Genomic DNA, 27,839 nt, shown 5'->3' with positions numbered 1-27,839 from the left:
TATATATGTTTCCCTTATTGGTTGATGAATAAAGCACTGTAGGCCAATGAGGCCAGAAGATAGGTGGAGCTAGGAGTCGAGGAGAATTCTGGGAAAGGTAGCCAGAGAAGTCACCATGTGGAGCCCTGGAGGGTAGGACACACCAGGCATTTCCAGTAAGATAAGACCATGAAGAAAAACACAGATTAATAGAAATGGGTTAATAATTAAGACAGAGCTAGCCAATAAGAAGCCCAAGCCACCAGCCTACAGTTTCATAATCAATATAGTGTCTCTGTGTTTATTTGGGACTCAAGGGTAGTGGGACCTGACATACAACAAAGGGGTCCTTTCCTGGCCATTGTTCATGGTATTACTTTTCTGTTGCTCTGTAATAAGATATTGTGAACTTAGAGGCTTAAAACAACACGTGTTTGCTTTGCAAGTAGGAAGCCTGAGTTCCATCCTCAAAATTCCCATTTTAAAAGGGGGACAGGGAGTGTCATGCTGTTGTGTGCTTGTTGTAATCCCAGCACTAGGGAGGAGAAGACAATCAGATCCCCAGTACTAACTGGTCTGCCATCCAGCCTGGCCTACTTCAGAAAGCCAGCTTGCTATAGGGATCTCCTACCTCTGCCTCACAGGGCTAGAATTACAGATGAGCCACCACACTCACCTGGCATTTATGTGAGTTCTGGTCCTCTCACTTACATGGTGAGCATTTTAACTGCTGAGCCTTCACCCCAGGCCCCTTAATCTGTTTAAAGAAGCACACAGGGCATGCTTCTGCCTTCACACAGCACAATTTTACATTACTTCTGTAAGAGTTCCCAGTGCAATTTCAACAATCTCATCTCTCCTCACAGCTGCCTCTGATGTGGTTAAGGGTTAAGTTGATTACACGTGACACTTGGGTAAAACACTCAAGCTAACTCCTTTCAGGCTGTGAGAGGAGGAGGGTAAGAGATAGAATCAACCAGGACGCTGGGAAACAGCTCTGTCTGTAAAGTGCCTGCCGTATAGGCATGAGGATCCATGGATGTTTAAAAATGAAAAAAAAAAAAAAAATAAAGGCACATCTGTAACTTAGCACCAGGGTTGCAGGGGTGGAGACAGGAGGATTCTTGACGCTTATTGGCTACTGGGTGCAATCAAATTCATGGGCTTCACATATAGTGAGAGACTGTCTCAAAGGGTGGGGGTAGAGGGTGGTTAAGAAAACAATGAACATTGAGGAAAGACATCTAACATAACCTCTGGCCTACACACACACACACACACACACACACACACACACACGAGAGAGAGAGAGAGAGAGAGAGAGAGAGAGAGAGAGAGAGAGAGACAACAATATAGATACCATTTTTTCATTTTAAATGAGGGTGAGCAGCCACAATGTGTCTGATTTTATCCTGTTTTGCCTGGGTTAGGTCAAAGGTGGGATTGCACTCATCTGTTCGGTGAGCAGAGTCAACTGCACAGGGGAGGGTCTGCTTACCGGGACCCATTTATTTAAGAAAGGGACCTCAACTACATGTCTGTCTGCCTATCCCAAAACACTCAGAAGACTAAAATCAGCACTTGAGGGAGATTTTAAAGTATACAATTTTAAAATAATTTCAAATCTTTTAAAACAACAAACCAAAACAACCTTTTGCCCACTTGGTACAGCCTGGCATCGGTAGCAGGCTGTCCACATGCCCAGTGGCTGGACACACCTCTGGGCCACTACGGTAAAATGAGCCTGACAGAGAGGGGGAGGTGGGAGCCTGCAGGTCAGGAGCAGCAGATGTTCTTGGGCTGGTTTATTGTGCTTAATCTTCCATCTATACAAGTTCCCTTTGAGCTTGCCTAAGGACTACACCAGTGATGATCATTAAGATGCAATTCTCTGTTGCACTAATTACCCAAGTCATCTTCATAATCAATAAAAACAAGCAACTTGGGGCATAACCTCATCTCTCGGGTCTTACCCCTTAGCAGCACATGCACTGTTTTCCTGAAATAACAATATGAGGATGAAAAGATATCTTCTGCAATGTGGCAGTTAGCTGGGGGTTCTATTCTGGAAGAATCTGTGATCCTGACACAAAGTTATGCAGTCTGTGTGTTTGTCTACACACAATGTTTCTAGAAAGGGAGACGCTAAATGCTAACAATGGGTATACATCTGAGTGTGAGGGGTTAGGCACTTAGAAATTGGGGAACGAGAGGCTGGTCTGGCTAGAATTCGGTATTCTTTTGAATTCTGAACTATTGCCTGTTTACAAAAGGAAATAAATAGCATAAAAGCAAGTGACCAGCCATCCTCGGTTCAGAAGATGCCTCTTTGTAGAGACAAATGGGACCAGTGAGGCTTTCCTTGGGAATCTTTGAAGCAATGCTGGGCTGTTAGCACATCTATTTGGTAGATGTAGAGGTTCTATAGAGAAAGAAACAGATTCTTTCTACGATTGTTAGGATGAACCCAAGTCCAGAAAAAAGATGCTGAGGGAAAGAGAGCTGTGCATTCATCATTTCCTGGTGCGTAGCATTTGCTTTATGTTCTGAGCCTCAGATCTGGGAAACACTACCCCCTCCACCTCTTTGTCAACACCTTTGGTCTGGTGCACCCTAGACCTGAGTGTGGTTTGCAACACACTTTACCTGAGCCAAGTTCCCATGCTGAGGGTCACAGTGAGCCGAAGAAGAATTCTGCCATAAGCCCTCAACCTCATATCACAAGGCATCATGGGGATTTCCTAAGAATTTTCATATTCATGAAACTTAATTATAGAAAAATTGCCAATCTGTAAAACATGTCCGACTTTGAGCACTACTTTCAAGTCTGAAACAGAGCAAAGAGACAACAGCCCCCTTGAGATTGCCACAGTTTGCATAGAGAAGCACAAGAGAGAGGGAGGTGGGGGAAGGTGGGGAGGAAGGAAAGTACAAACACATTCAGAGAGGCTTTATCTACCCAGAATACCAAAAGTCCCGAAAGAGGAGGGATCTCATGATGACCCTGTAATCAACTATAACACACAACTGCTGGATAAAGAGTTATATCAAGTCACCAGTTTAAGACATTAGCCCTAAAGACAGATTCCAGCTCCTGGGTTTTGGAGAAGGCTGCCTAGACTACAGGCATGGTCTCTGCTCTGATAACCAGAAGCTAAATAGGGGATATTTTAAGCCCTTTCTGTAATCACTGGAGGTGCAGAGTGAGCCTTGGAGAGGAAGAAACACCACCTGAAATACCCTAGTGTCTGGTATATGGACAAATCGATCCATAGGATCTACCAATGTACAGAAAAAAATTATACATAATCCTTTGATAGAAATTGAGGCAATCAGTTTGTGGTGCAGCGGTGATTTCCTACCAAAGAAGTAGTCATAACCACAGCCTGGCACACGGTTCTTCCCCACTTTCAGAGAGACCTTGGAAAGCTCTGATCCAAGGCTGGTGTGCTAGTCACAAACTTGATTTTGGTGACACCCCCCCCCCTTAATTGCCTTTCTATCTATTCCTAGGGTTCCTACTTAGACTGTAACATTTGAAGGTTTATCCACAGGATGGCCAACCAGTGTGCAAGGGGCATTCATACCACTCTTAAAGCAAAAAGGATGGAACACAGTGGATGGCATTTTCAGGCAGGAGATTTTTACACAATTTATAGTTAACAGGTACAAAATGCACTGGGAACCTAAAAGAAGATAGATCACAATGCAGGCTAGGCTCTGGTCAGCAAGACTTGCAATCTTCCTTTCTCCACTTCCCTGGTACCAGAAAAACAGGTACTTGCCATCACACCTAGCCTTTTACACTGGTTCTGGGGATCGAACCTGGATCCTTGTGTTTGCAATGGACACACTTTGCCAACCAAGTCACGTCCTGGGCCACCCCTCTGTTTTTCATGTCTTGTCTCCATAATCTGCTTGAATTATTTATTCTGGAATAGGAAACACTTAGCAACCCAGAGCTCAGTGATCAGCAACCCTGTGATAATAGACATGGGAACAGTGTGTGTCTAGGAGTATTGTGTGATTAGTCTAATCTCCTACACCAGATGCTCCAAGAGTAATTAGCACACACAGACCCCACCATGTACTCAGTAGGAAAATATTCTCAGAGTTCACACTATGCTCCAGCAACTTCTCTCGGCACCCACACACCAACACAGCTCCAATGCTGAAGCTCCTGTCTTGGCACATTTCACTCAGGCTCCACAGAGCTAAAGGCTGCACAGAGTTCCAGGAAAATCACACCACAGTCTTCCCAAAGTTCCTACAGTTTCAGTTTCTACATCTACAATGGATTTGTTTTTCAAATCCTTGTGGCTTGCTGTTTTCAATATGTGGCTGTAATAAAAACTCACCCAAATTGGCTCATCAGTCATATTCTCTCTCTCTCTCTCTCCCTCTCTCTCTCTCTCTCTCTCTCTCTCTCTCTCTCTCTTCTCTCTCTCTCTCTCTGTGTGTGTGTGTGTGTGTGTGTGTGTGTGTGTGTTTTCTTTTTGTTGTTTTGAGGCAAGGTCTATTCTCGAACTCATGGCAATCCTTCTGCCTCAGCTTCCTAAGTACTGACATAAAGGGTACGGATGAGCATCATGTCTAGCTTGGTCACATTCTTTTACCTGCTCTAGGATAAGTTTCTATGATTTTATTTGTTTACAAACTATTATGTCACCACTTCATACTATTCCTTAGCTAAATCTTTAGTTAACAATCAGCTTTCCCTTGTACTTATTTAAGCTGAAAAGGTGAAACTACCCTTTGTGCCAGTTAGTTTTTTTTATTTAAAATTTATTTTCATTTTACATACCAAACCCAGTTCCCCCTCCCTCCCCTTTTCCCATCCCTACCTTCCCTTCCCCCCTTTCCACTCCCCATCTACTCCTCGGAAGGGGTGACGTCTTCGTTGGAGAGTCAAAAAAGTCTGGCATACCAAGTTGAGGTAGGACCAAGCCCCTCCCTCTGAGCCCATTTCCTATGGTGGGATACCTTGCTGGTCAGTTTTTTTAAGTTGATTTGACACAAGGTAGGATCAGCTGGAAAGTGGGAACCTCGACTGAGAAAATGCCTCCATCAGATTGTCCTGTAGGCAAGGCTTCAAGGCATTTTGTTTGTTTAATAATTGATGTGGGAGGAACCAGCTTCACTACAGGTGGTGCTACCCCTGTTCATGGGCACTAAGAGAGCAATCTGAACAAGCCACAGGGAACAAGCCAGTAAGCAGCACTCCTTCATGGCCTCTGCCTCCAGGTTCCTGCCCTGACTTCCCTCAGTGATGCATTTGCCACCTCACATTTCTTGTGGTTGTGATGTTTATCACAGCAATAAAAAACAAATTAGGACCCATTTTATTGATTGTGTGTGTGTGTGTGTGTGTGTGTGTGTGTGTGTGTGTGTATGGACATTCACATGCCATGAGAGGTATACGGAGATCAGAGGACAACTAGCATGTGGGGCTCAAGGATGTCAGGCTTGGTGATAGATGCCTTTATACAGAGCCATTACTCTGGTCAAAGATGACCCCCCTTTTTTTTAACTAACCATAGCTCATTTTAGATAAGCAACCCTTTATGTACTAGAATTTCAGCACTCCTAACTAGCACGAAAGTAATCCCTCATTTAATTCATTGTCAATTTTTTAAAAAATTAACATTCATAAACTGTTCAGTCCCAGACTGGTGATGTGACAACTGTGCTAACGACAGTCTTTGGAAGTTCAAAAACGGTGATGACTTGTCACTCAGGTGTTTCCTTCAGCTCACCATTTAGAAGATTTCAGAAACAGTACAGGATAGCAAGAGGTAGAATAAAGCTCCATCTACCCAAGCTGCCAGCAAGTTTTCCGTAATCCTCTCAGGGACTTAGTTACAAGCAAATCTCTGGAGCTTGGGAGACAACAGCTCCATTTGTAAGGTGCTCACTTTGAAAGCGTAAAAATGCCAGGTCTGGTGGCATGATTTTCAGATCCAGAACTGGGGAGGCAGAGACAAGTGGATCCCTGGGGCCCAATCCCAATGGTCAGCCAACCTAGACTACTTAGTGAGCTCAAGACCAGAGAGACCTAGTCTAAAGAGGAGAAGAGAAGGTGTACAGTGCTCTGAGTGACAACACCTGAGACTGTCTTCTAGCCTACACATGCATGTATACATGTACACACACACACACACACACACACACACACACACACACACACACACCCCTCTGAAGGGCAATGCCTGAAACTATCTTGTAGCCTAAACATGCATGTATACACGTGCACACACCCATACATACATGGACACACACGCACTGCATCCTTTATTAACTATATCCTACCACCACTGCTGCTTTCAGGATGGCCCCTCCACAGCATTTCATGGTATGGTTTGGGAGTATGGGTTGATGGGTATTTATTTGTTCAGTGTTTAGTCATTGTTGATAAGCAGTGTAGAATACTTGTTAGTGATGCTCACACTCATGTGTCTCATTCATACCAGTCTGTCAGCAAAGCCAGGTCATCAGGCAGGGGTCCACAAGAGAAAAAACCTAATCAATACCCTTTGAATTAATCTTGCAGCCCATCAGATAGGATTATGGTGCAGTGGGTAGAGCAGATAGACCCATGTGCTTCTCTTCTCCTCTAGTTTTCCCTTCATTTCCCTGGGCCGCTCACTGAACTTTTATAATTGATTTCCAATACCTGCCTCTCATTCCCAGTTTCTGTCCCACCTAATTCTGCTCAGAAAGGATCTGAGCGATAAAAAGGAAGACTCAAATGTAAATCACAGGGAAATGTGCACTTAAAAATTACTGTGTTTCCTTTACTGTTTAAATGCTGGTTACATATGATGGCTAGAAATACACCTAGTCTCCTGTTGTTCAGACCTATCATAGTAAGGTGATACACATGAGTATGAATGTGTGTGTGTGTGTGTGTGTGTGTGTGTGTGTGTGGTGTGTGTGTAGTGTATATGTGTGTGTGTGTGTAGTGTATGTGTGTGTGTGGTGTGTGTGGTATGTGTGTGTGGTATGTGTGTATGTGTGTGTGTGTGTATGTGGTGTGGTGTGTGTGGTGTGTGTGTGTGTCTGTGTGTGTGTGTGTGATATGTGTGTATGTGGTGTGTGTGTGTGTATGTGTGTGTGCTGTGTGTGTGTGGTGTGTGTGTGTATGTGTGTATGTTGTGTGTGTATGTGTGTGTGTGGTGTGTGTGTGTGGTATGTGTGTGTGTGGTGTGTGTGTGTGTGGTGTGTGTGTGTGTGTGTGTGTGTGTGTGGTGTGTGTGTGTGTGTGATGTGTGTGTGTGTGTGGTGTATGTGTGTGTGTGGTGTGGTGTGTGTGTGTGTGTGTGTGTGTGTGTGTGTGTGTGTGATATGTGTGTATGTGTGTGTGTATGTGTGTGTGTGTGTGTGTGTGTGTGGTGTGTGTGTGTATGTGTGTGTGTGTGTGTGTGTGTGTGTGTGTGTGTGGTGTGTGTATGTGTGTGTGGTGTGTGTGTGTGTGTGTGTGTGTGTGTGTGGTGTGTGTGTGTGTGTATGTGTGTGTGTGTGGTGTGTGTGTGTAGTGTGTGTGTGTGTGTGTGGTGTGTGTGTGTGTGTGTGTGGTATGTGTGTGTGTGTGTGTGTGTGTGGGGGGTATGTGTGTGTGTGGTGTGTGTGTGTGTGTGTGTGTATGTGTGTGTGTGTGATATGTATGCATGTGTGTGTGTGTGTGTGTGGTGTATGAATGTTTGCTTGCTTTGTATGTGTAGGTGTGGTATATTCACAGTCATGTGCATACTCTCAAGGGCCACAAGAGTAAATCTGGAAAGTCAGCGGTCAGTATGTCAGGTGTCTTCCTCAATCACTTCCCCTCCTTACATTTTGAGAGTCTCTCATAGAACTGGGCAATTGCCGTTTTGGCTCCTTTGGCTGCCCAGCCAGCATCGGAGATGTACCCATCACCCTAACGCACCAGTGCTAGGGTAAAAGGCACACACCACATGTCCAGCTTTTTATGTGGGTGTTGCAGATAGGATCCCAGGTCCTTGTGCTTCTGTGCCAATTACATTACCCACTGAGCCATCTCTCTAGGATTACACAAAGAAGTCTGCTAAACCACCACCATGGATTCCAGGCCCATCTCCAGAATGTCTGTCCTCCCTGTTATCCAGGTGGTTAGAACATGAGGTCTAGGCTCTGCCTCCTCAGCTTAGGTGGCTTTCAAAATATGCGCACCCTTTACCCTCTACCACACCCTTTACCTCTCATTCCTTTTTGTGTCACAGCCCACAAGAGCACTTAGAGAATTCACATCACAGGGCAGAATGAAGGCAGCTTCGACTTAGATCTAAGATTCCAGAGACGAGCAACTAGGAAGGAGTTTTCGCAGCAACAGCAAACAGGTACAAGATCCACGAGGGCATAGGAGATGTGATAAATGTGAGTTTTAAACTTATGAAATCGGCTTTCCAGCTCCATCATTTTCCTTGTAAGGATTATGTGTATTCTGACTGTTGATGAAGCTTTTGTTTCAGGTGAAGAGGGTTAAGAGGTTTTAATGGCTGCTCTTGCAGAGGACCTGGATTTGATTCCAGCACCCATATTGAGGCTCACAACTGTCTATAAAACTCCAATCCCAGTGGATCTGACACCCCCTTCTGCTCTCCGCCAGCACTAGGTACACAAGTGGTATACAGACATTCATGCAGGCAAAACAGCCATGCATATATAAAATACAGACAATCATGCAGGCAAATCAGCCACACATATATAAAATAAAAAATAAAGTTTTTGTCATTTTTGAGACCCTTGTGAAAACATGTTGGTAAGTTTGAAAAGGCATAATAGAGGCAGAAGTGTTCATGTTTCATGTCCACAGATCATAACCAGGAAACAGCAAGGGCTACAAACACAAACCCGATTCTCAGATCCAGATCTGTGAGGAACCCAGTGAAAGCTATTCATCTGCCTCAAAGAAACTATAGGATGTGCATGGCTCATACCCAAAATGGACCTCAGAGGTCATACATGCCTGCTGTAGGAGAGTCAGGGGTAGAGTGAGTTGTGGCCAGCAGCATAATGGTGGGGACTGTGCTGACTGGCTTATTTCTCCTGACTTATTGGCAAGTAAAATGTTATGGACACATTCAGGAAATCCTTGTAAAAATGACCTGCAAGGCCAAGGCACACTTCCTTCAGCACTGTTATTCCTAGAAATAACAAGAAAATGGACAGCTTGCAGACCTGGGATAGTACTGTCTAAAGAGCCTGCTAACTTGGAAACCATCACATAGCAGGCAAACCAGGCCCAGGTGCCCTTTGGCACTCCACCAAGAGATCTGGGCTGGCTGTGTTCCCTTCTGGAAAATGGCCCTCCTCAATTTCAAGTTCATTTGGCTTTTTCAATGATAGGGTTTCAGTTCTAAGGGATAACAGTGCTGAGAACTAAAAATGTCACCATCTAATTAAGGAAGGGGGTGCACAGTGTGCCTTTCTATCCTAACATAATCTTTGGTCTGAAAATGACTCCATGAAGTCTCTTTATAAAGCCCTTTCTTTTCCTGGTGCAAGAACAATGGTAGCAAGAGACACTGTGGGCACAGGGGGACAAAGGAATGCTGCAGAAAAAATGAGCAAAATGCAAGAGTAAGGGGGCTATGAGGGAAGTGGGGGAGTAGGAAAGTTTCACAAGCTGTTTAGCCAGAAGCAAAGGAATGCATTTGCCCTCTGCATGCAGGAGTGGAGAGTGTGTATTGCCAAAGGGTGGCCTGGTGGAAAAGAAGTATAGAAGGCTGGAAAGTCATGACACTTGGGTGCTCATTGGTTTCCTGGCAATCCACCATTCCATGGAACTTATTAAAGCATTCATCTAAGGAAGCTCCCATCTATCACAGAATATTCACATGCCGGATTGTCTCTGTGCTTCCAGACTCCCAAGTTGGAACATAAACAGAGTTGGAACATGGGGAAGGGATGAGATCATGAGTACTTGATTAGAGTCCACATGAAAGGACCCCAAAGGAGCGCTTCACCTTTCATATCACACAAGGAGGCAAAAAGACAACTGTGAACAACAAGGTGCCTTGCTAGGTAGACCTCCCCAGCACTTCAATCTTAGATTCTCTAGGATTCTAAGAAATAAATTCCTATCCTAGTGTAACGTGCTACAGCGCCTAAATGGGCAAAGACCATGAGTACTGTACACATGCACGCATGAACACACATGTATACACATGTTCTCATACACACATGCAGGTACACACACACACACACACACACACACACACACACACACACACACTTTATCCACAGAAACATTAGAAAAACATTTAAATACACATGCACCACATTTTATTCACATCAAAGTGTAATTTAAATACTTGATATTGAAGTAAGCTCGGAGTTCTAATCTATTTCCAAAGTGATTCAATAAGGTGTGTGTGGTTTTTACTGAGCTGTTAAAGAAATAGCTTTCAAACCATCAGTCTCTGTGCCTCCCTCCCCCCTCTGCCTCCGTGCAGTATAGCAGGCTCACCAGCATTAAACAAATTGTGCCTGGTACATCTCCTGTGCTCTTTGTAAACAGATTGTGTAATTTTTTAAAAGTGGCCTTGGTTACAGTGGTGTCTTATCCATCCCATGAGCTTAAATCACAGTCATGAAACAATTGTAAGTGGAATGCGATGACAAGAAGAGGAACAGCCTACAGGATGGCCCTAGCTGTGCCCCTGCTCTGCACTTGCAGCACAGGTGGCTTGGATTCTCTGGATCTTTTCCTCATCTTCAGCAACTTTCCAGCACAAATGTGGTCCTGCAGTGAGATGAGAGGATGCTCTTGGGCCATCTTCATTCTCACTTTGTCTCATAGGCGTCCTACTGGCCAAAAACTGGCCCCCTACTCCTCTCACTATGTGACCCTCTCCTGTCTCTTTTGTCCAGGTCATAAGGTTGGTCTGATGTTCTTTCACTGACATTCTACAATTTCAGTCCCCATGATCATCAATGTGTGTGAAACATCCATCACCGTGTGATGTTATATGGGTCTATGTGCAACAGTCAGGCGCTCAGAGGCATCTATCACTTCAGTGGGGAGAGAGGTATAACCTAAGGACTGCAGACACAGCTGTGGGTCCAGTGCATGGAACAATGCCATGATACGTCTCCAAAGGTCTTGGCATGTGTCTGGGTTCCTGTGGCTTGGGCTGTGCTTTGATTAGATGTGACTTAGATTTTTTTTTTTTGAGATAAAAATCTCAAGAATCCCAGGCTAGCTCTAACTCACTTTATAGCCCAGGAGGACCTGAAACTCCTGATCTTCCTGTTTTACTCCCAAGTGTTAGTATGTGCCACAACACCCAATTCATGTGGTTTGGGGAATCAAACCTAGGGCTTCATATATGATAGGAAAGTTCTCTACAAACCATGCTGCACTGCTAGCTTTCAATGGTGTAACCTAATATATGCTGCATTGTAAAACTGAAAGGGGTGTAACAAAACAGGCATTTTAGAAAAGTAACAGGAAACAGTGCTCACTTTGGGAACAACAAAATACTGGCAATTGTGTGACCCATTTTCGCATTTTGTCATGGAGTAGCACTATGAGGCAGGTGTCAGCTGCAATGTCCCAAGATGCCTCTGATTTGCCAACTGAGATACTCTAAGAGAGGTGATGTTAAGTCGTATCTTGAAAAAAAATGGAGAAAACCAAAAGCTCTTTCTCAATGTATTGAGAATAATTTGAAAGGAAAACACCATTATGTTTTTGACAGAGAAGTCTCACATTGAAAATTTACTCATCTGTGCCCCGCACCAATGTACTGTCCTTGGTAGATGGGAAGGAATGATTAGAGATTGATTTTAAGTTAAAATTTATCCTTCAGGCTCCTGGAGAAGAAAAGCCATCACCTTTCCTACCCAACTATGGATGCTGTGTGCCATACTATCAACCTGAAAAGCAATAGTGGCACACAGCTATGGGGTAACCAACCATTTTCTGATTGGACTTGATGCCTGTTCCACAGGAAGGAGTTCATGGCTAAAACCCTATGGCTGGGGATGTTACAGAAACCTACTATGATTGTTTTATTAGATGGATATGTTATCCAACTGACTTCTATAATATTCATTCTTACATCCATCTACTAGGACTCCTTTCGGCCTTGGTCAAGATGTTTCTTTTTGTAGCATGTGTCAGACAGTTAATTCAGATTCACAGCTGGTAAAAGTGATGAAAATAGTGACTATTGAGTTTTCAGAACTAAATGAGAGATTATATCACGATGGGGAATGTCCTTCTGTATATATGTTTCTCTTATTGGTTGATGAATAAAATACTGATTGGTCAGGCAGGAAGTATAGGTGGGGCTACGAGAGGAAGAAGGAGAGAGAAGGGCAGAGAGAGATGCCTTGTAGAGACCTGGAAGATGGGATATGCCAGGTGTTCTCTGGTAAGAAATACATAGCTATGTGTTAATAATTAAGACAGAGCTTGCCAAAAGGAAGCCCTAGCTATTGGCCAACGGTTTTATAATTAGTATAGTGTCTGTGTGTTTATTTAGGGCAAATCGACTGTGGGACCAGGTGGGACAGAAACCTCCACCTTCAATATCACCTACTCCAAGGCTCAGGGAGCACCACAAGAGGAGGCAGTGGGAAGAATGCAAAAGCTGGAGGATGGGGAAGAGGGCTGTGAATTCTGTCTTCCGGATTGGGCACAGACTTTGCCCCTGTGGTTTCACAACCTCTAGGGTTTCCAGCACAAGTTCAGTACAAGACTGAGACCTTCAACATTCCATCATAGATGTGAGAATGGTTCATGAGAGCTGGCCCCCTCTGAGGGTCTAATGACAGTTAATGATTATAGGGGAAGGGGAATAACTTCTTTCCTGATCCAATAAATAACCTCCCTAACCATGATCATGTAAGCAACCATAATTAAATTAAGTGTCATACACATACACACATGCACAGAAATGAGGGGGACTTATTGGCAAGAAGTCTCAGCATGAGAGGAAGGAGACTGGAGGAGGTCATGGTTGGTAAAACAACTGAAATACCTTAAATAAAATTTTAAAGTTATCAAATACTAGATAAAATATTGAAATAAAACAACACAAGAGATAGGATGATGGATATGAAAATTTCTCTGGTTTGATCATCATTCAATATGTGATCTAAATATATTATAATTCATATTTCTGTACAATTATGTATCAATAAAATGTTACATAATAAAAACTTTATCTTTGTCTTAGGCAATTTTACATATTTGCTTTTTCTTTAGATAACATACTTTCAAAGACATTGGTCACATTACCCTGAAAACACAATTAAATACCCTAAATATATCAAATATCCAGAGTTAAATCAGCTTGGCTCACATACTTGTAAATATCTCCCTTGCTTTAATAAATCTCTACCTTAAGACATGTTACTGTTGTAAGTGGCAGGTCACTCAGATGGTGATACTACCTGTATCATGGGTAAGTTATGGGACCTCTCTGGGCCTCAGCTTCCTCATCTGAGAAGTGGGATGGTGAGAGTGACTCCCTGGGGGATTGCAATGCAGCAGGCAATAAATCCTGGTGTGTGCATGTGATGCCATGGAGAGCTGCTTACCAGTCTGTACCCCTAGGTGTTCCTGTGCACCTGTACTCTGAGTCAACTGTGGCAGCTAAAGCCAAAGAAAATACTGTTTTCCTTCATGCCAGTTGGTTGCAGTTATACCATCAAATTTATATTTGAGGAAACCCTTTTATCAAGCCAGTCAAAAGGTGTTTGCTGTAATGAAACCCTGTCACTGCTGTTTCACAACATCATCCTAGTGCTTCAGTGTCATCACAAGGTCCCAAGTCTTTCACCCAAATCCTTTGCACCCTTTGTGTTTGGACAACTCTTCTTGAATTATCTTTGCTTTTCCAAGTTCACAAGTTCCTCACTGGCAACTGTTGATGTATTTCAGAAGTACATTGGCAAGAGTGCTTGGGTTCAAAGGAGGTTTGTTGGACCAAGATGGGGACCTGCTTCTTCGATGAAGATCTACACATCCTAGGGAGGGAGACAGTAGGATGGGGAGATTCCCCCATGGACAGACTGAAACCAGCCACATGTTCACTGACAAGGAGCAAGATAGGCACTGGTTAGGTAGCTTTGGGGACATGCAAGTCATTTGGAGTAAGATCTCTTTTGAGACTGGGGATATTTGGATTATGGCCATTAACGTCAACATATGCACTCACTTTCTCAGCAATTTTGATGGTTATATTAAAAAAATGTGATTTGTGGGGTATGAAACAATTGAGCCACCAACACAAAGAAGCTGTATGGTGCAGGAAGAGACAGCCAAGTGGCTGTGAGAATTTTGCTGTTACAGAGGCCAGTTGCATGGTGGACTTTTGGTATTCTTTGGGAACAGGGACTTTGAAGGGCCCTCCCTCGTAGAGCGGTCACTTGCCTGAAATGTATAAATAAATGCAGTTAGTGCTGAATACTTGCCTCCCCTGGAGTGTCCGGGATGAGGTGCCCCACTATGGCTGTGGCTTTGGCACAGCCTTCTGCTGGTTGAATTCAGTTTGTCCTATGTCACTTCACGGGGAAGGAACTGAGCTCCAGCTGGTGTCCTCTCAGCTCTGTCCCTTTGTGTCATTACTCTCTGCTGACTTTCCTGAGTCACTCCCTGCAACAGTCTTGGCATGGGTGTAGCCAAATGTATGCAAACTGTATAGGGTTATATGCAAAGCCCTCTGGGTTCTAGCAAGTGACCAAAGCAGGCATGATTTTAGGAATCATGTGTCCCTCCTTCCTTGCTTTGGGATTCTGATCTGCAATGTACAACTTCCAACACTGACAGTAGAGACTTGGAAAGAGACTTTGTTGTTCAGGGTCTTTGTGCCTCCTGGGTTGTTGAAGGACATTGAAGCCAACTGTTAACAACACATGACCCTATCTCAGGTTTCCTCAAGAAACCCAGCAGAGTCACAGTGACCTAGTTCCAATCAAACTTGGGGTGATAGAACACAGACAACCAATTCAGTGGGAAATAGACTTAGCTAAATATAACTAACAGCTTTCAAATGGAAGAACTTCTCTTCCTTCTCAGAAGCTTTCTCAGGGAGCAGCTCCAGCAGGCCAAACACACCACATGACCCAAACCTTCAGACGCCAGCCCCTGCACTGAAGCCACTTTCTGTGATGTTAATGAGGTTCCTATTTGCTAAATGTCAATGTTAAGTAAAAATCAGATAACATACATGGATAAAACCTGGACTTAGGAACATTCCATTCAATTTTCATTGGTTCCTACAAATTCTTCACTAATGTTTCTTTCACTTGGTAATGCCTGGGGGCACATTTGAAGTCAAACATGAGGTTTGCTGATGACAGCTTTGTCCTTTCTGTCACATGAATGATGACCTCATTACCCTGTTGGCTGCAGAACGTTATGGTTGTCAGGGAGACGACAACCTAAACAGCAACGCAGCAGACTGCCTTGAAAACGCTCAGCACTGGCTGGCTGTAAAATTAAACTCTCAACACTCAGAAGGGAGCTGTTGTTTGTAGATGGTAGATGTGGTTGCAGAGCATGCAGATGCACCCAGACCTCCACTGTGGCACAGCTTTTGACCCCAGCATCTTCCCCCCAGTGAGAATGGATTCTATTCAAGCTACTTTCAGCACAGCTTGGTAAGACGTACCAAAGGGAGGCTTTTCCTAATTTACTTGACTCTAGCTATCTTTTAATTATTTCACCTTCCTTCCTAAAATGTGAAGGCTTTCTTAAATAACACTCCTTTGCTGGAACTTTCCCTACTTCCCCAAGCAACATCATCTGTGACCTGAAGCTTTTTGCCCATGCTCATGCCCCCCCCCCCCCGTACGATGCATGCACTCTCTAAGCTTTTTACGACAGAAACCATCCCAACAGGGTTGCTCCTCAGAATCACCTCCTGGATTATCTACGACATACAGATACAGTTTTATCCCAATTCATACACAAAGGCCACATGAAAACTGTGATCTGTGTCCTTTTTTTATTTCACAGGGACAGAAAACCATTTCCTTTTATCCAAAATGTAGGAGAGAGACAGTCATCCTTAGACCAGTGCTTACCAATCTTATCAGATCAAGCTCTTGGGTTGTCTCGAGACAGGGGTCGTCAGCTAGGAAAAACTAAAGAGGGAGGCAGCTGCTGCAGAAACAGTAGTGTCTGCTTTCTCCATTTCCAAAATCTGGTCCCCTTGGCAGTGTCTTTGATGTTAGTGTGCCTGAGCCCCTGGGGATACTCTCACAACTTTATCAGCAGAAACAGAGATGGAGTGCATGGGAGGAAATTCTCAATGGATACCATGGACAAAACCCACAAAGAGAGACACAGCCATTGTTCTCCAGGGTTGCATCTTAGGGTTCTTGGCAGCAGCAAGGACTCCATGCACTTTGTAGCCAAACCACTGTATTTTATTATGGGGCTACATTAATATTCATCTTTTGCCGCTCTGCAGGACAAAAGATGTGACAAAAGGGCATTAAATCAGCCAAGCAGCCCCCATGACTCACTGTTCTTGTTTCAGTAATGTAAGACAACCAGAGACCTTGTCTCAAATAGGATGTAAGGGGAGGAGACAGTGGGTCAAAGTCCACCATATTTACAAGGATGTCAGGTTTGTAGTATGTACTTGTCCCATGCACACAGAGGTGTAACCCGCTGTCCACTGTACCAGAGAGCAAATATGAAGCCACAGTGGGATGGGAGACAGGTGACAGCAATGGAGCCACCAGACATTATGATCTTTGAGGTAATTATAGGAGTCCTACTCTTAGGCTACCTAAGTATTCTTAGCAAAGATAATGCAAAAGAAATGAACTCATTCATGTCCTGGATACTGGGAACCTTAAGAATAGGGAACTGTTTCAGAGTGGGCTTCAGGCCACCTGCAGCCTCCACCATCCCCATCCCACCCTGTCCCCAAAAGGAAATCAGTGCATACAACCCAATATGCATTGAGTTCATTGAGACAGTCACATCAGATGCTCATTTCATGTCCCTTGGACCAGTCCTAGTTCTTCTTGCTTATTTTCTGTAGTACAGATATCCTTCTGTTTGTTGCCTCTTGTAGCAATGCATCAGTGATTCAAATTTCCTTTCATTGAAAAGCAATTTGGAGGGGGGGCAGAGACCTCTCACTGGATGCAAGTGAGGAGACCTGAGTTCTAATCCCAAAGAGCTTTAGGCAGAGGCCACTAATCCCAACACACATACCTATGGTGAAAAGGGAGGTAGAGACATGAGAACCCATGGAAGCTCACAGGGCAGCTAACCTAGAGTAAGAGGCAAAGCAGCAGTGCACAACCAGAGACCTTGTATCAAATAGGATGTAAGGGGAGGATCTCCACTTGTGTGCTGTGGCACCTGTCTGTGCACATACATGTATGCGTGTGCGTGTGCGTGCGTGCGTGCGTGCGTGCGTGTGTGTTGTGTGTGTGTGTGTGTGTGTGTGTGTGTGTGTGTGTGTGTGTGTGTGTGTGTGCCCTTGAAGAAACACAAATATCCATTTCCCAAGTCCAAAGACCCTTTGGTGCACAGATGTGCACAAACCTGATGTTCACATACTCAAAGCACTTCGGCTGCTCTGAATCCAAGTGGCCCCCAGGCCTTCAAAGCTGAACCCCACAGCACCATGGAGACCAGGATGTCTGCTGCCCATCTGGCAGACAATTTGCCAGAAGCCTCAGGAAGCAGTATTCTTGGTACTGCCCTTGGGACCCTCCTGGATATCACATCTTCCTGAAGCTAACCCAGCTTCCTGCACCAGCTCACTGTTATGGGTCTCTCACCAGTTCTCCATGGGAGGAGTCACTGCTAAAAGGGGTAGCCCACTCCAAGGAGGAATGCTAGCTGGGACAGACATGCCAACCAGATTCATGGAAACCTAGGCTGCCATGGAGACACAGGAGAGGGAGAGCTGAACTGAGCACAGCATGGAATAGATCTAAGCTAACCTTGCAGTTTGAGTGCAGGAAACAAATGATCTCACCTTCTGGGGATCATCAAGGGCACCTGTGGCATTGGGGCATCCTTTCTGGAGCTCAGCTTGGATTCAGAAGAACTTTGCTATGGCTGAGACCTTGGGCTGTACAAGGTCTCACAGTGGCAAAGAATCTGGGAGCAACTCCAACAGCTCAGCCTCTATACCCCACCACTCGTCATTCCCAGCCTGGGTCTTCCCCAGCGCTGCCATGCCTTCACATGCCCTGTGTCACCTCCAGAGAGAAGCAGAGGCCTTCTCCACCTCTAGGCCAACCCAAATTAGCTTATTTATCAAGATACTGGGTATTGTTAACTGCTTCTATCTCCTCCAGTGATCTTATGACCTTGTCCACTCTGTGGGTCCATGGTACTACCCTAAGTACCAGTGGGTCTTATCACTGATGTACACTCCCACCCACCTCTGCTGACAGAAGTTAGCAGACTCTGGAGCCTTGAGGTAGTCAGTTTAATTATAGGCCTGATGGATTCAGGCTGAATGACTAGAGTCTGTCTGTCTCCAACTGGCTGGCATACAAACAAATAGCTGTTTATTGATGGATTCCTTCATAAGACAAAGTCCCAGTCCCATTTCTCCATCTCTCTTTCCATGCCCACACCCCCGATCTCATCACTGGACTTGTGACTACCTTGATGAGCTACATAAGAATGGAGGTGACATGTGTCATGTCCAAGTACAACTTCTCCCAGGGAAGATGCTGAGGCTTGAACCAGGTGTGTTGCTATGTGATGGTGGAGTAGCCTTCATTCCAGCGCAGAGTGAGAGGCACAGTAAGAAGAGCTCCAGATATTCTCCTCCTGGGATATACTCTGCCTACCCATTTCAATAAGAGGTTTCCTCTCCTGGGATACACAATACCTAATTATGTCAACATGGGGTCATTTCATTCTTTCCCAGGATACTCTCTGCTTAACCATGGCAATATGAAGGCTCTTTCTCTTCAACTCTGAACAAGTAAACGATGGCCTTAGAATATCCCCGTTTGCCATGCAGGCTCCTAAGGAAAAGCAAAGACCATCAAACCATGAATGGTGGAGGGCAGAGGTGCACAGGCAAGTCCTAATTCTCATTACCATGATCACATTCACTTCTGAAGCTCAGCATGTTTCAGACCGTAACAGATTACACGATTAATCAGCACTGCAGCAAGCATATATCATCCACTGGAGTGTTAAGGTCTCTCTCTGCTACAACTAAAGCCAGGCTTGGTTCATGGGCCTGAAATCCTAGCTATTCAAGGGGCTGAGGCAGGAGGATTGAAAATTCAAGGCCAGCGAGGATAATGTAAATAGACCCTTCTCAAAATGAAATGCCCAAAGTGCAGGGTACGGATGGAGTTGTGTGACTGGATGCTCACTGAGCACTCGTGAGATCTGTGCTCAATCCCCACGACAGAAAGCCAACAGACAGAAAAGCAACGTAAATGAAAAGAACAAAGCAACAACAACTAAACTAAACTAAAACCTCTGGTCTGTCCTGTGTTTCTGTATTGCTTCAGTGTGTTTTCAGGATGACATACCTTCATTTTCATTAGGGTCTTTCAAGTGGCTATTTTACATGAAATGACAGGTGACAGATCTCATCCAGGTAATCATGAAGCAGAAACAAAAACAAGGCATCTCCATGAAGGGCTGAGCTGCAGCTTGTCTCTATGAAGTGACAGGATGCCATAGCCAGTCAGGGACAACACTGGAGAGAGTGTGTGTGTGGTTAGAGGGTGTGTGGTGAGAGGGTGTGTGTGTGTGTCTGTGTGTGGTAAGTATACATGTGTGTGAGAATGTGTGTATGTATGGGTATGCTGTATGTTTACATATATATACACGTGTGTGTGTGTGTGTGTGTGTGTGTGTGTGTGTGTGTGTGTACATATGTACACACTCCCTTAGGCTCTTGCCCTAGTTCATGGAGACCCCCAAGAGAAAAGCAGTTGCTTCCTGCATGTAACAACACGCCATGCATCTAAATTATTCCCCACAGCAACACATTTTTGAGACACCAGAAGTCACCATGGAAGGGGACACAAGATAGGAAACCTGGTCACTGTGTCTACCTGGCTTTTCCAGGTCAAGAATGCAGGGCAAGAAGCCAACTTCAATACTGTTGGCAGTGGACACTGTGGTCTCCCACGCACTGAGCTGCCTGGCATTTCTGGACACCCAATACAGACCCAAAAGTTATACCCATCTACTTCTGCATAGAACATAGATTCTCAATAGAAACGGCGAGTCCAAAGTCAGTGACACCACGCGTGATGTTACTCTGACCATACTTGAAAGGACCAACAGAAGAGAAACCAAGGCTTCTGCTTCCAGCCAGCTCCAGAACATCAGCACACCCCCATCACTGAAGTGTCTCAGGAACACAATACTCAACTTACCTGACTTTTAAAAGCAGAAATAAAACCACCATTTTCCCATAAAAGTTAGGGCTGTGTGCACAGTACAAGTAACTAATGTGCCTTCATCAGCCAGTTCTTCAGCAAGTATGGGAAATGGACCACCATATACCAGTGGTATGGTGACTGTACCCCATGCATGCCACCAAGCTTATTTATAATATGGAGTCAACCAAGAAAGGCTCATCCTTTGACATAATCAACCAGGTATTCTTCCTTCTATCACACACAAGTGGAGGCCCAATTCCTACCCCATGACAGGCAGTAATACTCAGCCTACCTGAGACAAGTGAAACCGTGTCTTTCTCCCATGAGACGACAGTGACGTACGCCTCCACCGAGGAGGGGATAATGCACTTGAACACCGCGACATTGCCTCTCATGGTTTTCTGGTCCTCCACACGGACTGTATAGGGCTCCCGTAAAACTGGAAGGCAGAGAGAGGATCCTTGTTAAGATGCGTAGACAATGGGTCCCATCCCAGTCAAGATGATGTTCTGATGCAAAGGGCACACAGATAACAACTGCATAGCACAGACACTGCAAAGAAACCAGCAAATGTATTCATCTGCCTTTCATCACCTAGCTAGACGTCCACGTCATTAGCAATACGCCACATCCTACTCTAAAGGAAAGAGTCTAACCTGAGACATTGCACTGCCCCCCCAGGAAGGCATCAGAGGGCATGGGAGGGGGGTCATTGGCTTCATGAAGGAGGAGGGGCAGAGTCTAGGGATTCCCTTCCCTTAGTCCTCTGAAGACCAAGGTATAACAGTAGTAAGGAAATAAATACAAGATTCAAGAAACTCAGGCTGGGCAAATGACTCAGTGGGTAAAGTGCTTGCTGTGTGAATGTAAAAATCTGAGTTCAAATATCCAGATCCCATGCATAGCTAGCAAAAATAGAACACGGCTATAATCCCAGTGCTCCTAAGGTAATATAGGATGGGGAGACAAAAGGATCCCCAGATGTATACAGGACAGTCAGCCTGATGTGTACAGGGACAAAAGAACAAAGAGACTCATCTCAAGGAACGTGGACAGTAAGGACTAACAGTAAGTGTGCCCTCTGACCATGACACATGCATGCTTTCACTCACACATGTGAATGTGGAGACCCCATATTCTCTGTCTCATACACACACACCACACCCAGAGAGAGAAAGAGAGAAGGGGGGGGGAATCCTCTAAAACAACAAAACAAGGAAAATAATTCCTTAGACATAAATTCTTCCAAGATGTTTAAAACCTTCATGGAAAACCATCATTGTTCTGAGAACTGTCCAAATACTCTCAATAATGGGAATATTCCAAAAAGAGTGCAAAGGGTCTTCTCTGCATATCTGCGACATTAGGGCACATGGAGTGCTCAGTGCCTACCCAGCATGCCCAGCTCCCTGGGTTTAAATTTTTGCCCTGCCCATCATTACCTGCAAGGCAGAAGAAAGCCCCCAGCTCTAACTGCGCCAAGCAGGTGATAATGGGAGACCTCATGCCTGGGGTTAAGGAAGTAGCCACTGAGGCAGCCTTGTGTCTGCTGAGCAGGCTGGGTGAACTGCCTGTCCTAAAGATAGGGATGGACCCAGTTTCTGTGCCAGGGTTAATGAGATAATGATGAACCTCAAATTATTTCTCCATACTAACTTCATCCCCAATTTCAAATCATGCATGGTGGAAAGGGCACCTTCAAGGTGAGCCTGAAATTTTCTAGATAGGTAATGAAACACCCCGATATTCAATCAGCTTCCTCGAAGGATGTCACAAAGTAGACAAATATGGGCCAAGAAAACTGGCCAGGAAAATTTCTATAGGTCCCAACACTCCATGGAAGAGAAGGAATGTCCCCAATGGGGTGTCTAGTGTGCCATGGGGACCATTTCTAAAACGGGACTGCTGAAGGAGGCTAGCAGTGGCATGGTGAGAGCCTTCATAAAAAGGCATTGATGACACGGTTGCCACTCAAGCACTTTATTTTACTGTTTGCCCTTCAACAATACAAACATATGAGTGCATTCTCTTTACCTCTGGCCTACCATCTCTTATCCGCCTCCCACCCCTATCATCCCAGAATCCCTCCTCACTGGCCCCCTTCCCAATCCACATTTTATCTTAAGACCCATTGTTCTCATTTTAACATTCATATTTGTCTTTTTTCTCAACTAAGAGAATTTCTTCATTCCTATCTCAACCAGAGGTATCCTTCCAACTGAAGACTCTTCTGAGATCCTGTGCCTGCTCTCAGTGTGGCGTGACCTGAAGCTCTGAGTAGCCCATGAAGCCCATGTCTGCCACAAGAGGTCCATGTGGCACAATTTGGGGATCCCCAAAGCTTGTTCTCAGTGCAGCGTTGTGGGCAGGGGAAGGGAAAACTTGCTAAGCAAATGACTAGAGCCCAAGGAGAGCTGAGGTCTCGTTTCCAACTTGGAAAGGGGCTATAGAGAAAAGTGAATGAATATAACTCCATAATGAATAAGAACTCAAGCATCAGGGAGAGCAGCAGACAGAGGAGAGGATGGGACAAGGATGGCAGAGAAAGGGCATGGATAAGGAGAGAAAGAGAGGCTGGGTCTCCTAAGGATCTGATAAGTGTCTGAGTCTCATGTTTTGTTGTCCTTCGGAATCAGGCAATTTCCTTAGACCTCCAGGCCACTCAGCTTTACATATTATACAGGACACACCACTCATGGAAATGTTTTCCAGAAATCAAGTCAAGGAACCTAATTCCATGTCAGCCATGGAAATGCTACCAAGAGAGACACGAACAGCATCTATCTCCACAGCCTGTGTGTCTTAGCTGGGGTCGCTGTTGCTGTGATAAAATACCATGACCAAGCAAACTTGGGGGAAAGGTTTATTGAGCATAAATTTCCAATGGCTGTTCATCATTGAGGAAAGTCAGGATGGGAACTCAAGCAGGGCAGGGTCCTGGAAGCAGGAGCTGATGCAGAGGCCATGGAGAGGTGCTGCTTACTGGCCTTGCTCAGCCTGCTTTCTTATAGAACCCAAGACCACCAGCCCAAGGATGGCACCACCCACAATGGGCTGTGTCCTCTCCAATCAATAACTAAATAAGAAAAGCTCTACAGGCCTGCCTACAGCCCAATCTTATGGAGACATTTTCTCAATTGGAGTTTCCTCCTCTCAGATGACTATAGTTTGTGTCATGTTAACATAAAGCTAGTCAGCACTACTGAACCTTGTCAGTTTGACACACAAACACATCACTGTAAAGCCATAACCTTTCCTTTCTTGTTCATCCCTTATTAATTAAAACATTTTAATTAATAACATAAAACATTTTACAGCCCGGCAGTGGTTGAGCATGCCTTTAATCCCAGCACTCGGGAGGCAGAGACAGGCAGATCTCAGTGAGTTTGAGTTCCAGGACAGCCAGGATTGTTACACAGAGAATCCCTGTCTCGGGAAAAAAAAAATTTACAGACTGAAAATATCCCACAGTCTTACAAATTCAAACACTTTAAAAGTTTCCCGTTTAAAATCCAAAGTCTCTGTAAAATAAAACAATTACCTTTTTAAAAAGTTCAAAGTCTCTCAACCGTGGATCCTTTAAATCAAAATAAGTTAGATACTTTCTTACTTCAAGAGGGAAGAACCAGGGAACAGTCACAATCAAAGCAAAGCCAAACTCAACTATGTAAATAACTCAATGACCAATGTCTGAGATACATTCATAATTCTGTTCCCCTCCAGATGGTTTGGGTCTAGTCTCTAGTTCTACCTGCTGCAGCAGGCACAGCTTGTCTTCCGAGACTCTAGCTGGCTTCACTCCACTGTTAACTGCTGTTCTTGGCAGTCATCCATGGTACCATCGTCTCTGAACTGCTGGGGTCTTCTGTTGCAACTGGGTTGCACTTTCACCAGTGGCCTCTCCTGGGCTCTCTTTATGGTGCCACAACTCAACCTCTCTGTGTGACCCCTTTAATTCTGTTCTTTCAACTGCTACTGAGGCTACACTTTCTCCAACAGCCTCTTTTGGCCTCTCAGTGCCAAGCCTCAGCTGCCTTCCATGACCTCATGCCTTCAAAGCCAGTACTACCTGGGTGACTCTTACACTGCCAAGTTTGGCTGCTGGCATGAGGTACAACCTTGGTCACTTCTGGAACACAGATTCTGTGTGCTGACTCTGAGGAAACATTTCCCAGATTTCACCTCGATGACGCTGGTCTCTTCTTAATCACTAATTTCTCAGCTCCAGCTGACCAGCATTGATTGTCCCAGTAATGAAATGGTTTCTCTTCAATGGTTCTGGTATCTTGTTAAACACAGCTGATTCTTCAGGCACAGCTGACTAGAGCCAGAGATTCTTAAATCAAACAATGCAACCACCCTCATAGTCTTTAATTGACTCTCAAACTTCCCAAGCCAGGCCTCCATCCTCTGAATTTCTCTCAATTCCACACTCCCACAGAATATCTCGTCAAGGTTTGAATGCTCAATGGCATTTCTAGCCCGAAGTTCCAAAGTCCTTCCATAATCCTCTCCAAAATAGTTGGTTAGTTCTGTCATAGCAATATCCCCAAATCCTGGTCCCAAGTTCTGTCTTAAGAGTTATTATTGCTATGATGAAACAACATAACCAAAGCTTTATTTGGCTTATACTTCCATATTGTAATAACTGAAGGAAACCAAGTTAGGAACTCAGGTAGGGCAGGGACCTGGAGGTAGGAGCAGATGCAGAGGCCATGGGGTGGGGGTGGGCCTGTGCTTACTGGTTGCTTATTCTGCTTTGTTATAGAACCTAGGACCAACAGCCCAGGGATACCACCACCCAGAACCAGCTGTGCCTTACCTCGTCAATCACTAATTAAGAAAATGTGTGCTGCTGATCTTATGGAAGCATTTTTCTCACACTTCCCTCCTCTCAAATGACCACAGTTTGTGTCAAGTTGACATACAGCTGGCCAGCACACTGTGCAAGAGTGTTCCTTAGGCCTGAGCTTCAGGGCCACTGGTGACCAAATGCAGCCTATTTTGTGTGATACTTTCAGCCAGGGCCAAGCTCCTAGGGGGCTCTGTTACGATGAATCTTTCTGCCAAAAGCCACTAAGCCCCACTGCCATGTGTACGCCAGCCACCAGCCTGAGTTAGGGCCCAAATGAATACACAAAAACTTGTATTAGGTACAAAGCTGCTTGGCCAATGACTAGGATTCTCATCTGTTAGCTCAGTCTCAATTATCATACATCTATATATTTTATAAGACTTATCTTATCGAACGCCTTATTGGCGTCCCTCCTTGCCGGTGGCTCACATCATGCCGCTGGAGGAAGGGGAAAAAAGGGTGCTTCCTGTTTCTCCTTCGCTTAAATATGAGTCTCCTTGCTATGTCACTTCCTGCCTGGATCAGCACTTCTCTACTACATTTCCCAGAATCCTCTTTGACTCCTACTTCCATCTAACTTGCTATCTCATTGGCCAAACAGTATTTTATTTAACAATCAATAAGATAAACATACACAGTAGTACATTCCCCATCAAGGCTCTTTAGCCTCAGGAACCTGCCCATATACTGTGGAGTGACTTCTTTAGCCACCCACTGGCCTTGCTAGTGCAAAATCTACTTTGAAAGTCATGATTTTAAGCCTCTGTGATTATTGTTTCTATCCCCTATTAATTCACACCCAGGTCCTAAGGCAATGATGTCACTTGGTTCACTAAATACCTTTTGTCCAAACAACTCCCTATATCATTCATTCTAAAGACCAACAATGGAGCAATCCATCTAAAAGCCATCATAGGACCTTTGGAGACGGCTCAATCAGAAGAGTGCCTGCTGGGTAAACCAGAGGACCTGAGTTCAGTTCTCCAGTATCCATACAGTGATGGAGACAAGGAGACCGGAAGATACCCAGAGCTCACTGGCAGCCAGCCTAACAGAGTTGGTTCAGAGAGAGACTCTGTCCTAAAAAATAATTTAGAAAACAATTGAGACCCCAAACTCCATCTCTGATCTCTACCTGCAAAATGTTCATGTGCATATGCCCTCATGAACACTCACGCATGTACACACACACACACACACACACACACACACACACACACACTCACACACACACACACACACAGACACAGACAGACACACACACACACACACACACACACACACACACACACACACACACACACACACACACCGTTCTAGATATTTCTGACACAGGCACATAGCAAATACTCAGTAAATAGGGTCATCTGTTGATGGGGCATGTCCTTCTCTATGCTGTGGATATTTTTTCTCTTATTTGTTGATGAATAAGCTGTTTTGGCCAACAGAAAGGCAGAATTTAACTAGGTGGGAATTCTGAACAAAGAGGCAGGGAAAGACAAAGGACAGTAATCAGGTAGCCACTGAGGAGGCAGGGTCCCAGGAAATCACCTAGGTAAGCCATAGCCACATGGAGATACACAGATTAATAGTAATGGGTTAACAATTAAGAGAGACTAGCCAGTAATAAACCCAAGCCAATGGCCAAACAATTATAAATATATATTAAATCTCAGAGTGGTTATTTATCTTAAGTGACTGTGGGACCCAGTGGGTAGAGGAAAACTGGTCTAGAGGGACTGAGATAGAGAAAATCTCCCTCTGCAATCCCTCCGTATCTACAACCTGCATCAGCTCCAGTGAGTGTGTCTTGTATGTGCTTTAGAATCAACTTGATTTTTATTTTTCAAAAGCCTTCTGTGCTTCTTGGGGCTTCTCTTGAATTCATGGACATTTTGGAAAGAGGCGACCAGCACCTTAACACGTAGTCCCTGCTCATGAAAAACATTGTTGTCTCCTTTTATTTCTGTCTCCTTTACTTGGTGCGGCTTTTGGAATTGTATGTAATGTTCTTTCAAATTTGGATAGAGATTTATTTCTTAAGTATTGCTTGATTTTGATCATATTGTAAATAATACTTTTAAATTGTCTCGAGATTGTGTGTGTTGAGTTGAACACCATGGTTTTGACAGACCTACTTATTAGCCGCAGTAGTTTTTTTTAATGGATCATATCAGATTTTGCACATTCATGATTACATTGACAGAGAAGTATGAGTAAGTTTTTTTTCTTTAATTGGGGGAGAGGAGGAGATTCAAAGGTGTATTGTATGTGTTTGGTTGTGGTTGTTTGACGTGTACTCATGTATGTGCACAGGCATGTGAAGTCCTGAGCTTGACATCTGGAGTGTTTCTTAATCTCTATATTAATCAAGAAAGGGTCCCTTCGTGAGTCCAGAGCTCACTGATGGATCCTGCTGCAGAGATCCTGGTTTACCTTCCCAGTTGAATTACAGGTGGGCACCACACCCACTAACCATGCAGCGGCAATCCCAACACCCATCTTCATTCTTGTACAACAAACTTTGCCCACTGAGCAGGGTCCCCATCCTGAACTTGGGTCTTTGCAATATTTTATTTCTTTTGTCACACTGATCTGGCCACAACTTCCAAAGAAGAGATAGTCAAAG

General features: G+C 44.5%; 1 protein-coding gene across 1 annotated transcript in view; it reads right to left on the bottom strand.

Annotated features, from left to right (window-relative positions):
• The window catches only part of Dscam (DS cell adhesion molecule), a 504,817-nt gene that overhangs the window by 442,873 nt on the left and 34,105 nt on the right, over window positions 1-27,839 (bottom strand). The window contains exon 3 of the mRNA XM_035443441.1: window positions 20,648-20,794. Coding sequence (XP_035299332.1) covers window positions 20,648-20,794 — 147 coding nt within the window. The remainder of the gene's footprint in view (window positions 1-20,647; window positions 20,795-27,839) is intronic.

Source organism: Cricetulus griseus, chromosome 4 (genome assembly GCF_003668045.3).
Source record: "Cricetulus griseus strain 17A/GY chromosome 4, alternate assembly CriGri-PICRH-1.0, whole genome shotgun sequence".
NCBI classification, from domain to species: Eukaryota; Metazoa; Chordata; class Mammalia; order Rodentia; family Cricetidae; genus Cricetulus; species Cricetulus griseus.
The sequence above is the reverse complement of the archived record's forward strand: the minus strand, read 5'-3'. Positions and strand labels throughout refer to the sequence as shown.